This window comes from Brachionichthys hirsutus, chromosome 19 (genome assembly GCF_040956055.1).
Source record: "Brachionichthys hirsutus isolate HB-005 chromosome 19, CSIRO-AGI_Bhir_v1, whole genome shotgun sequence".
Taxonomy (NCBI): Eukaryota; Metazoa; Chordata; class Actinopteri; order Lophiiformes; family Brachionichthyidae; genus Brachionichthys; species Brachionichthys hirsutus.
Window position 1 is genome coordinate 10,248,973 of NC_090915.1, and position 13,890 is coordinate 10,262,862.

The 13,890-nt window shown below is 40.2% G+C and overlaps 1 protein-coding gene across 1 annotated transcript in view; it reads left to right on the forward strand.

Moving 5' to 3' along the window:
• cntfr (ciliary neurotrophic factor receptor) overlaps positions 1–13,890 on the forward strand; it is a 93,973-nt gene that overhangs the window by 79,031 nt on the left and 1,052 nt on the right. The window contains exons 6-7 of the mRNA XM_068753243.1: positions 9,191–9,259; positions 9,876–9,990. Of these exons, the coding sequence (XP_068609344.1) occupies positions 9,191–9,259; positions 9,876–9,990 (184 nt within the window). The remainder of the gene's footprint in view (positions 1–9,190; positions 9,260–9,875; positions 9,991–13,890) is intronic.

Genomic DNA, 13,890 nt, shown 5'->3' on the forward strand with positions numbered 1-13,890 from the left:
AATGATAATTTGTTTAAGTTAAGTTAGAAATGAATGGAATGATGTGATCGTACTATTAGAGACCATTCATCCTCCAGGGGAGCAGATGGATGAGCAACCCAGATACTTATAGTGATGGCGACTCAGGAAGGAGGATTGAACGGATTGCATCAGCAAAGAAAATAATCGATAGCAGACCGATAGATGTGAGAGATAAAATAGTAATAAACATTAATGGCTACATGAGAACATTTGAAATGGCAAGCTGATTGTCTTTGGAAAAAGATGGCATGCTAAAAAGGAAAATAAATTCAAGAATATGTTATGTTTTTATTAAAACACATATGGTCAGCTGAAATATATGAGGGGCAGCTTATATGTGTGGAGTAAGATCAGTCCCAAATACAATGACGTACAGATGAAAGCTTGACACAAGGAGAAGAAGAATATACACTACTTTGAAAGTGAAGTTTTATCAGCTCTCGGTTGCAAGGTCTTCCGAGTTAAAGGGAGATGGATGAAAGGTTCAAGGTAAGAATGGAGAGAGGGATGAAAAAGCCATAAAATAGTGGGTGAGAAGTACAGAGGGAGAGACCTAAGACTGCAATATGACCATTAGAAGAGAACAGAGGCACATAACAATAAAACAGGCTGAATGCATTCCATATAGAGACTGATTGATTTACAAACTGACTCCCATGTTGTTTTTATTTCAGATTGTCTATCTTCATTGTCTGTCTCTCAGATATACCTTTATGATGTCACTGAAGGTGAAATCTGATCTTTTACATGATTTTTTTTTTACATAGGCTGTATTAGAGATGTTTATTTTTCCAGAGAACATTTTAGCTAATAACTAAACTTCTGCACTTCTGCAATCCTTTGTTTTTATTGTTGCCTGGTATGATGCTCCTTGCCAGGAAGCTAGCATCTTGACATACTTGCAGATAATTGCTTAAAGGTTTAGACTCCAAAACATCACATGATGGGCCAGAGTTATTTTATTGTTTTTTGTCCTTTTCACTTCACATCATTTCTTTGTCTGTTCTCATATCTATGAGTTATCATCAAATACGTGGAAGAATTGGTGCATGAGGAAACGGTATGAAACACTCAATGAATCATTCTCTTTAATTCCCATGGCCTTGTTTTGCATTTTTCCCATCCTCACCTCACATTCCTAACCTCATGTTCCCTTCACTGAGAAATGAACTCAAACTCTCACTGCAATTAAAGCAATGGTCCAGTAACTGCGATAAGAGCAATTTCAGATTGCTCAATATTCTCTTTGTGGTATGGAACTGCATCTGCTACCCTGTAATTGCCCTGTGGGTATGATGCCGAGCTCCAGTTGGCTGAAAATGTCCACATTATTCTGCAAAACACCCGCATGAAAACAGATCTTAACATACGCACAATCATATATTTTCTTGCATCAGCTAAACATAAATATGAATGCAAACAGTCACATTTTAGCAATCACAGAGGTTAATATACATGCAAACGCTATCAATTTTTTTTATTCCAGCATATGCAAGGGTGTTCATGTGAAAACAAAGAACCCACACAGTCACACATTATCAGATATTCAGATTTAACTCAGCAAAATCATTACCAAGTCCCAAAGGCCCGTGAATGCTCCCTCTAGGTCCGTAAATGATCCGGTCTATCTGTCAACACCTTCTTATTTCCTTTACATCAACATTGATACAACCACTGTTTCGAGTGTATCAACAAAAGCACAAAAATGGCAATAGTTGTAGGAGTGTGTAAAGACGATAAAGGTAGCTATGCACTGTCTGAGGTCCTTAGGTACATTGAAACATGGGGATGGAGCGTTTTCTCATTTATTAACTTCACCTTTTTTTCTCTTTGTTGTGTCTGCGGGCATTTGCCATGCTTTCATTAAATTGAATGGATGCAGAAAATATGCAGAAATCAGTACGCTCGTCTATAGCGTACAGCAAAAGTACGGAGCCTCGTCACGGAGTCAACAGTTCATGCATTTTAAATATCTGCAGTATTTTGTAAAAACAAAACATGAAACAAATTTGTTTTCACAAATGTATTCCCAAGAGCTACAGCAATATGTTTATTCGTCCATCTCAGTACCTGCTTGGCCTGTGCTAGACATGCTTCGGCTGCAGCGTGTTGGGATAATTAGCCGTGTCTGCGCTTGAGTTTGAGACAAACGCAATGGGACTTCCTCCCATTTGATATTAGAATCCTGGCCAGAGTTGTAATGATAGGACTCTGCAGACTGGGAAATATTGAGTAGCAGAAAGGGAATACTTTACTGCCTGTGCCGTGCCACTCTGCCAGCCTTTTCATTCCATTTGAGTACATGAATTTACTGTGATCACAGGTGGTTGGTTCTATTCAACCCTGTGCAGATGGCTCAATAGCTCGCTATTAAGAGTGAGTTGATTTGTATTTGCAAATATGCAGAAATAACCTCGGTGACTCTTCATTGACTTTCGGAGAGAAAAATCTTTCAAGCTGAAATCACTTGGGATGATGATTTTTGGAGTCTATACACACACTTGCCGCATACTTGCATGTGATTGCTCACCTACAGGCTGTCTGGGCACTGTCACACTTGACAAGTGACCACATATATACATACATACAGACATGTGGCAGAAAAGTCCACATTTACCCGAAACGTAGCGTAGCAAGTGGTGACGATGATGAATATATTTATTAGATAGAATGTTAGAGTACAAGTACAGTCGCACAGTAGCATGTATTACAGTACAAATACAATCAAACATCCTGTCTAAAAGGAGCATTTCTAAAAAGCCCTTGCGGTCTTGTTTCCGTTGAAAGTCCTTAGTACATAAACCATCGACATTTAAAAATACCAATAAAACTAATATTAAATTACTAACTTGATGCAAAATAACAATACATTAAAAATAAATTACTCTACCGATATAAAATAACAATAAATTCAAAATAAATTACACCACAGATGCAAAATTACAATAAATAAAAAGCAAAGCTGTGTTGGCAAAATGGTGAAGCAGCTGATGCATAGAACGTAGGTGGACATACAATTATTCCGACTTTTGTCTGTGTCCATTTTGCCAACACAGCTTAGCTTTTTATTTGTTTATTCCACTAATATCCTCCACGTTCCTTCAGTTTGACGTCCATCCTTGTCCCACACATTTCCCTTGTTCTCTCCTGAACATGTAATTTTTCATTCCTTCTTCATTTCTCCAAGTGTCTTTCTGTCTTGCTTAGGCAACATTGCCTCATCTTCCCATCACTCTTTTTTTTTCTACCTCTAACGCCCATGCCAAAATGGCCTGTTCTGTGCATAATAGAAAGTATGGCACACCACACGCGGACAACTGTGTGTACAAAGTAGTGCGTTTGAGAATAACCTCATTATCTTGACAAACTAAAAGCAGCGTCGGACACTGAATAAGAGCTTGTTCAACTGGATCTGACAGTGAACTTCATGAAAGCTAAGCAGTGCAGCTGATTCTCCCCTTTCCATCATTTCCACTCCTCTTTCTGGCTATTAGTCCTATACTGTGCCTCCTGTTTCCTTTTTGACCCCCCCCCCCCCCCCCCCCCATCCTTTATCACCCACTCATTCATCCATTCCTCCACCCATGCATTAAGACAGCTATCTAGCCATCCATCCCTCAAGTCATCCATTGGTACCTATGGGTGCACATGATAGATGTTTAGACCTTGTTTGGAGAAAACATCCCATCTAAAGGACACTGCGAGAGACATACCATTTATCAAATCCCATCTTTCCGACCAACACACACACACACAAACACACATAGGCTTGGTCTGGACTTGTGGCCTTACTTACAAACAGTGTCTTTAACTGTTGTTAATATTTACATAATCAAATGAGAATATAAATGTTCAGATGATCATTTTATATAAAACAGATGTTGTTGTCTTTTTATTAAATGTGGATACTCATGTTAAAGATTTGTTTAAGGAGAAGAGAATATGAAAAAACAGTGAAAGAAAGTGGGATTGAATCTTTCTGGGAAAACAAAAAGAGTTCTTGTACTGGCTATCACCCTTCAAAAAGGTCTTGTCTCATCTGTGCTTACCAGATATTGAGATGTATTCTTTTATGGTGCTTTGGTGGCCTTCCTCTCGGAGGATGAATAAAGAGGAATAGGGTCACTGCCCTCTTTCCTCGCCTCTATTGATTTCCATATGATCATGTCAATCATTGGCCTGTCGCACACACCCTCATGGCACATTCCGTATTCTCCCTTTCATCAAGGCCAATAAAGTTCTGACATCGTGAGCGTTTAAGTCACCAGGTGAGTCGCATAAGCATGTTAATATTTGACAACAAGCTAGGTCCAAAAAGGCATGAAGTTATTTAATTATGTCAAGTCAGTAATTAAAGCATGTTTCAGCCTGCAAACAGAAGCCAGTCAAAGGCCGTTCCCTCTGAAAAGGATAAATTGTCAGTGTTGTTGTCTTTAACATGCAGACCGCCTCCAAAGGTTCAACTCTTATAATAGTTGAGACGTTTTCTGTAATGATTTTTTACCCAAAGGCAAAACATCTGATGAGCATTGCCAGTTGCCATTGGGCAGCACCGGAGTCTCCAAGTTCAACTGGCACTCAGTTTATAAGCACTGCATCATTTTCTTTTGCTTTCAGCTTTGATCGTGCACCGTTCTGAGAGCAAGACCCCAGAGGAGCTTTTAAAAGAAAAAGTCGACCTGGTGACGATTCCGAGATTGATGATTGAATTGGAGGAGGTCTGAAAAAACGATTGAAATAACGAGGCAGCCCTTATTGAGCGCTGCTCAAAAATAACTGTTGTGAGCTTAATCGGCATCAGTGTTAAATGCACTCATTAAGCTATAATTAAATTTGATAGCTGTTTTTCAGAGGACAGCTTGATGAATCTGTTTGATTCAGTTGAAATAGCTCGCTACAGCTCCCGACTGTCAGTCACTGATGGAGACGAACTATAAGGCTAACTTTAACATTTGGAATATCGGTCCCGTTGAATCAGGCAGAGAATTATCCATTTTTATGATGAATAAACAGGCAGGCTGGCATGATGAAGAAAGACAAATTTTACTTTACTTTAACTACTACTAATAATAATAATACTAATAATAATGTATATTTAGTGTCATTTATTTCTTTTGTGGGTGAGGACACATGTAATGTAGTTGCCTATCATGGTCATTTTCTGTCCAATTTCTATTTTTTGTAGTGACACAAGAAAGCTTTATTTGTTCAGTCATCCATATAGTTTTTGGATGGCTGAACAAATAATTTGGCGACAAGGGAAGAAGAGGATGACAATCGTTTCTTCCATGACACGTTCATATTTGACCTTTTTGACATGCAGGCCTGACGGCACAAACCAGAGTAAATGCAGAAGCACCGCCGTGCTGTCGAAAGCGCCGCATGCTTTTGAAGAGTAAAAGGTGCAATTTTGGATTTTAGGCTTCTTTTTACAGTAATTGCTGCTGTGCGATTTAGGCTTCACTGAGGGAAATGCTGTTTGAAAAATTACCTCTTTATTTTGTGTGTGTGTGTCTGTGTGGGTGTACTCAAATGGGATGTGCGGCAGAAAAATGGGAGCTGTCAGTCAACCTAATGAGACCAACCTTCTCACTACACACACACACACATACCCAGAGAGCGCCATCAGGCCAGTGGAAGTGCCATATAATTGGGTTTCCTTTCCAGGACAACAGACATGCTCACTGGATTAGATCTGACCAACGACGCCAATTCGCTCCATGTCTCCTGATCTCTGCTTTTCCTGCTTTCTTTTGCTTCTTTATCTTTTTTTTTGCATCTCTGTTTTCTCAACCACTTCATTTTCCCTCATTTATCTGTCTGCTGGTTGCTTCCTTTATATTTTTATTTCCTCCTCTCAACTGTTCTGCTCATTTTAATTTCCCTGCTTTGTCACATATATGTATGTAGATACCACATACAAGATGGAGTATATAGAAGCAATCATTGATATCAAGCACGTTATCATTACATTGTTTAATTTAGTTTATCAAGCGTTAATGGAACCCCTTTCAACCTATTGGTGGGAATGCTAGAGATCAGAAGTTTAATTTTGCATTAAGTGCATTTGATCCAATGAGATGAAACTTTATTGATCTTAGTGAGAAGGTTATTCCAGGGTTTTGCAATAGTAATCAAATGTTTGATATAGAAAAAATGGTTAAAAAGGGATTTTAAAAAACTGAGATTTTAGAAAGTTAGAAGAAGGAAAAGAGTAAAAGAAAAGGAAAAAAAGATCTGTGAAAAGGAAAAGGTCAATTATTTTTCTCACAGTTCCTTATGCAATCCCTGAGGAATGTTCACATCTCCTCTCTCTGCCCCTCACATTGTCTGGATTTGTGTAGAGGCTCTTGGAGATTGTTTGTGAGTGTGTGTGTGTATCTGCCGGGGGGGGGGGGGGGAATTCTCTTCATTCAGGCTTCTCATTCTCATCTTCCTCACTTACTTTTTTGTGTAGGTACATGCATAACAATGGAAAACTCAAAAGCCATTCTTAAGGTAGCATTCATTGAATACATTTTTTTTTATCATATAAAACTTGCGGGCCCCGTTAACATTAAACTTTCATATCATCCCACGTTCCGCAAGTTTGATCCTGATCCTGGGCTCTAATAATACATGGCTGACAACTTTATGTTTTCTGCCTTATTATCTCCCACACAAACGCGTGGTCATGTTGACATATGTTGTTAACATTGACCAGACATATGGTGTTTATGCATGAAGTGAGGACATTGCTCCAGAGCGAGGGCGCTTAGCGGTCATTAGTTTGTGTCGAGTCTGTATTCCTATAATTTGCCCATCATATTATTGTTTTGGTTTAATGAATCAACATATTTACACTGAGTCACTGGGACTTCATTATGGTAAAATAAACATACACATTTGAACCCTATATGGAAAGTAAATACTGTGCAGACATACCCACATGGAGCAACAGGTATGTGTCCTGCTCCTCACTGACACAACATGCAGTCTTAGTCTTGCAAGCGCAAGTGATCTGACAGGGGGTTTTGGCAGCTGCTCCAAAATGCATCTCGGTCTTCCATCTATCTATCTCCCCCTCTCCCCTCCCTACGCGATATCTCACTGCTGCCGGTTTAGCCACTTGGCAGCATGGCAACACATCCATCTCTTTGGAAATGTTTATCTGCAAGCTGTTTACTCCGTATAGCGCTCCACATAAATTTACATGCATATGGACAGACGCACGCGCGCGCACACACACACACACCAGCAAACGTTATAGCTGAGTCTTGCAAACAAGAGTAGAACAAACATGCACTAACTTGAATGTAAACATGCGAGTGACACAAAAGGAGGGAGTTATATTTTCTTTTTTTGTAGTTATGTTAAATGCAAGCACACTTCACAAGAGTTCACATCAAAGTCAGTAGTATGAAAGCACACGCATACATTAGAGCGACAAAGAATGCTGCTAGACGCTATGGTCAGAAACGCTGTTTGGACTACAAATAAACAGCAGAAGATTTGGGGTCAAAGGCTGCACAAATGCCTGTTAGCAAGCAACTATGTACCAATGTCATATTCACTAAAGTATATCTGCAAACACAGAGTGCTCAACTGGAACACGAAACATGAAACACGCAAAAAAAAAACGCACACAAACACTGCACATAACATTGTTATTACATTCCGCTAATAAAATTATTCCTAAGCGTAGCGCTCGGTTGGGTAGATAAAGCTCAAACTTCCTTCCAAGAAGAGGGGAATGGGAGCAGGAGACAAAGAATTAGAGCAGATAGAGAAAAGCTGTGAAGATCAAGGCTGAAAGCGGAGAAGGGTCAACTTCACAGAGCGAGCGAGTGCAAAGAGGCAGATTACAGGAGGCTAGAGGAAGTGTGGGAGCAGGGGAGGGATGTATAGGGGGGGCTCCAGATTCGTACATCCTGAAGACAAAGGGGAATTATAAATTTGAGCCGATAAGAAAACCCTCGTTATTGAAACGCTGAATGGCTGTCGAACTTGTATGATACCATTATGATTCCAAATTCTAGGGGTAGGGTTCCAAGAATGAACGAGGAGTCGCGTGTGTCACGCTATCAAGGGACTATTGATTTTAGCATTAATAACATAAAGGGGGAAACTGAGCTGCCTTGGCTGAGATTTGCTCCCTGAGTGCTTTATCCAGAAAGCAGTTACCACAGCGCACCAGTTGAGTGTCGACTAATCAGAAGCTGTTTTTTTTTTTCATTGCAGCAGATTTAAGAGCTGCAGGTCACACCAGCTTCATAATTTACACTTGAAATGACGAGATTTAGTTCCCGGCCTTTTTGTGTCGGGTCGTCATGTCAGAGCGTGTGTTGTAAAGACTATAACACTGTTTTGTGCATTCAGCCATACAGACTCACTCACCACTTAGATGCAATGTAAAATAATATTTTATAATATATATATATTTGTTTTTATGAGGTGATTTTAACAACATACTGGGAAGCGAGCGAGCAAATCGAGTTTCTGCGGTCTCACCCACGTTTTCTACCGAGAGGAAATTGTCTATTTTTACCCCCCCCCATTTACAGAATCGTGGCACAGCATAAAATATATATATATAATATACATAACAGTAATGCTAACATGGTAAGGTAATGCACTACTATTAGTAAATGTTAAGTAAGTTAAATGTAACTGATGATCTGTATTTCAATACATTTAGAACAGAACTTGCTGAGCAGCTGCTGAAACCTACTGAATCATTTAAGTCAATATCGGGCATTGAAAAGTCAACACCCTCCCTCAATCGGTCTGGCCAATGGCAAATAAACGTTCAATCAGTCCAACAGGAAAATGTTAAACAATGTGAGGGTCAAGCGGCAAGCTTGACCTCTGTGCAGAATAATAAATAAATGAGCAGCGAATGAAATGCTTTGAAGGGAACAGCCGAGTCTGCCCACCGTAAAGCAGGACCGTCTCTGGTCAGGGTTGCAATGATGACTTCATGTGGAGAAGAGAAGAGAAGAGAAGAATCTTCTCACCAAAGGTTCACACCTGCCTGAGGCTACAGACTCCCTTCAGGAAATGTGTGATGCCACAGTTTTCCTAAACGAGGCCATTCTCTTAACTACCTCACTAAATTATAAGAATGCATTCATGTTTTTGTTCAGTGAATTTAGCCTAATCTGTTACTCTCTGCCATTGGCTGGTTTAGGTGGAGCTTTCTGACAGCACCTTCCACACCATCACTGATGCCTATGCCGGGAAGGAATACATCATCCAGGTAACAACTCGATATCTGAGTATTTATTTTACGTGAAAACATTCAAAAATGTATTCATTTTTAAAGTCACAGCTTCAAAACTGGGGAAATAAATATGTAAAGTATTTGTATATTCCTTTTGTAACTGGTTTCCACCATGATAAGCTAACTGGTAAGTGACAAGTCAATGTGTTGCTCCTTATTCTACTATTTGTGGCGATGGGAATTTGATGCATTTACACCTCTAAAAAAAAAAACCTGAAACACTGCAATCTACTCTGATTTGACAAAGTATGTGGATTCCATCAGGGACCTCAAACACTGAGAAATCTGACCAGAAAATATGTATAAAACTGTTTATTTTATTGCAATTCTTTTTTGAATTACATAACATTGTTCTCCAAAAAAAAGTTATATTGGAATGTTTATTTATTTTGGAAAGTAACATTTACATTATGCCACAAACTCATCCGAACTACAGCTGATCCCCCAAGTGCATCTGATCATTTTAAAATGGTTTTACTGCAGTATTTTGTGACAACGGTCACGGCCAGCATGCATTTTGAAGAGTAAACGTGTTGCTGGTGAGGATTTAGTTTCATACGTCGTCGGTTTGAACCGTTCTCATGTTCAACAGGTGGCTGCCAAGGACACAGAGATTGGAACATGGAGTGACTGGAGCGTCGCTGTCCATGCTACGCCCTGGATTGAAGATCCAATCACTCCCACAACTGAAGTGATCTTCCCTACCGGTAGGACACGGCCTCACCTGAAGCAAAGGGTCACTTTCAGTTGGTGAAAATCTGAACAACAAGTGTCTTGTCTGAGCAGAACACTCAGATTGATGTCAAAATCATTCAATCTACAGTGTTAAGACAGAATATTTTCTTCTTGTGCTGAGCCTTCGGGACTTGAGTCGGATTGTAAATACTCACAATATTTCTGCTAACACGGTAATTTACAGGTTGCAAGACGTCATCTTTAACTCTTTTGGATTCATCCTCTGGGGACTATGAATAACCCAAGAGGTTGACCAGCTGACCAACACCACCATCGAAAAACACATGACTCAAATGAAAAGAAGGACACGACTATATGCAAATAAGAGTGAAATGTATGTCTTGTCATAAGATGTCAATGATCCGTTCATTAATTCTGTAGTTCATTGGTTCGGAGACAAAAAGATGACAAAGCACTAAATGAGTGTTACTGCACTCATGTAGAAATATCACATTAAGATCGCTATTATGTTTTTTCAAGAGCTGCAGTCCGCTGGAGCAATAATTTCGATGGTAATATAGTATTCCTATAATGTTTTGAACAACGTCATGCTCTCCAGATCTCACATAGCGAATTTCCTGAACCAATTAGGTGCAAAATTCTCCATGTTTAATAACTGCCTCTATCATTAAATTGAGCACAACATAAGTGTCGGACAGCTTTGAACTTTCATCGCAGCTTAAGATATAAAATTCAGCCGCCTCCAGACAAATCGACTCACTTCAACCTGCACGCCTGAACATCGCCTGAGGGGACAATTGCGCCTTCGTTTTAAAAATGCTCACGTCTCTGCCACGTCCTCAAATTGACTCGCTTACAGTAGAAAAGCAGTCCAGGATTCAGATGCATTCAATGATCATTTAGTATAATGTACATATGCTTGTCCCAAGACACACACGCACATACTTGCATAAAATCGAGGACAAAAAATATATACGCTAAGATGATCTAATCAGGAATCCTTCGGCATGTAGCAGAGATCAAGGAAGGCCGGCAAATTGGAATCTCTTCGATTTCGGAGGATCGCTGAGCATCTAGAAATCTAATCCTTCTCTGAACGCTCATCATGTACTTATCCAACCATGCTGGAATAGAAAAGCATAAAAGGCAGACTGCAGTTCGAATGAGTATACACTGAATATTACTGGAACAGTATTAAAGTCACTGCGCTTTATAGTTTCCAGGGACTTTGCAAATGTAGGCATCTTCTTTCTCAAATCAGGTCTGTGGAAATCTTGTCACATTGGACCGATGCAACAATCGCTGCAACAAGCCGAGAACTTGTCAAACCAAAGTGTGTAATTCAATTATCGGTCCAGTAATATATATATATGTATCTGGGAGATTCACTCTTCCACGCTCTTACATGCATGTAATGTGATTAATCTAATCTGGATTTACATGGCATTACGTGCCGGACTCGTTTTTTTGGACAGTAAGAACAAATTTGAGGAGCCTCTGCTTGGTGCCTGGCAACTGCATAATGATGGCAAGAAGCGTCACAACAGATCAGAGCTCAAAGAAAAATCACACTTCACTTCATCATAAATAATCCTAATGTCGCTTGAGTAAAGGCTTTATTTATGTACTTATTTATTTATTTATGTATGTATTAATATATGTATTATGGGTCAAAGAAAAGAAGAACTGCACTAAAACTGTGACTAGAGACCAATTTGAAGTCATGTTCTCTCTTCAGTTCATCTGACATTGTCCCTGCCGTCCGCTGACGTTTCTCAGCTGTTTTACAGTCCAACAGTGCCTCCTTTTGGTCAGACGCAGCATTGCGCATTGATTATTATTAGTGCTTCTGCTCTCGCAAATCTCGAAACAAACAAAACACGTGCTAAACAGCACACAGAGAACATTCACTATTTTTTACACTCCTTCACACACACACACACACACACACCCACACACACACACACTGTATCTACTCTCTCCTTCTCGGGGAAAGCGCACGAGGTTGTTGGGATTCTTCTCGTGTCTCGACTCAATCGAGCTGCTCCTCTTCTTCCCTTCCCTCCTTGTACTCTGTCTTTTGCCTCAAGGTTTCTCTCTTTCGTTATTTTCTTTTCTATTTCCTCTCAGTTCTCTCTCTCTCTCTCTCTTTCTCTCTATTGATCTCTCACACTTTTCTTCCATCACCTCATCCTTTGATGATTGATTTTAACAGTGCAGGAGCTGCGTGTGAAGCTATAGCTAAGGAATAATGTGTAGAATGTCTATCCATTATTTCTCAGTGTGCCTTCCTGGAGTTGCGCTCTCAGTTTAAGGCTTTTTGGCACTTCCACAAAACGGTCCACAGCGGCTCGGAACATTCTTCATCTTGAGATGTACTCAAATCCGTTGAATCGGACGGTGGTGGACGAGTTTGTATCAACATCTGACGATTGCAGCCACCAATAATGACTTGTGTCCTGGAATCTGGCTAAAGAGCTTTCTTCTTGTCAGATTCCGTCTCTGAATCATCTTGATTTTCTTGCATCGCTGTCTCAAGTGATCCGCATATTTACCTTTGTGAAAGTCGGATTCTTTTTCATGTAGTCCACCAGAAACTCTCACTTTGCCTCCCCAGAATACAGAAGTCGTCATTCAGCTAATCAATCTGTCTGCCTTTTCAAGTCTGTCTCAGTTGTTTCCACTTTTGACTCCATGTCTCCTCCATGGAAATAAAAGGCTGTAAGTTATTGCTAAATCTGCCAGGATCCACTCCTAAAAATAGGATGACCACACAAAGGCTGATTTTGTACATTTTCAGCGCTAATTTACAATTTCCATTTGTTCAAAATGAAAATACCACAAATGTTGTTGTCTTCAAGCTTTCTCCATGCAAAGACTCAAACTGCACAAGGAATAACTCGTTTTCCTAAGCCTAACCTTTAGCCAACAAATGATAAATCATTTCTCTGTGTCTTTATAACAGCTCATAAAAACGCCAAACAGCATTCATGCAATACCAACTATTGTACACGAAGCAGAATCACCAGCTGGGAGTAAAGGAAAACATTTGATTTCCTGTCTGAAAAGCAGCCAATAAACGGCACCCACTTCCTTTTTGCAGCTGACCTGCTTGTTAACACCTCCACATTGACCAATGTTTCCAGGCCAGTCAGCCAAATAAGAAATGAATGGCCTTCCTCCGACTTATTGATTGTGCAGCTCACACTCTAAACACACAATTTCCTCTTGGTATTTCTCCTTTTTTAACTGTGCCACATTTCCTTGTCTTCTTTTACAGCTTTTTCCTCTTGTTCGTGTTGCAGCATTTGAATTGAAGTAGAAGCTAGTTGGAGTCTAGCGTCTGTTTAGCGTCAGGTGAAAGAGTTCGAGCAGTAAATGTCTCATTCAGCTCGTCCGTAAATGCTGTTGATTATTTACACGAGCACTGGGCATGAGAATTGCCCTGTGTAATCATCAGCACGGCTTAGATTGCTCCCCCGGTGCCACCATGTCACCGAAGGGACTCTTGGATGTCTGTGCGGTAAATAACTCATGGCAACATGCCATCCACTGTCGCACCGAAACACGAGTGTCCTCTAGTATTGTGTCCTTCCAATATAATAAACACGATGACGTCCATTTGATGGCAGCAGATTCAGAGGAGGAGGTGTGATTAAGCGCCCCCTTTTTTCACTCATCAAGGAGCCTCCTTTCCTTCTGTGTCTGAAAAGGGAATTTACGTCGGGGGGGGGTAAAGTATCGGCTCCTCCCAATCACTATTTTGTTGGGATTTCTCACAAGCAAAGACCAAGTTGGACCTGGATGATGACAGATGTCAGTCTCAACAGGCTCCTCCCCATTTACAGTCCCCAACTAGCTTGTAGCATCAACACACACCACATATTTGTCTTTAACCATCACATCACATT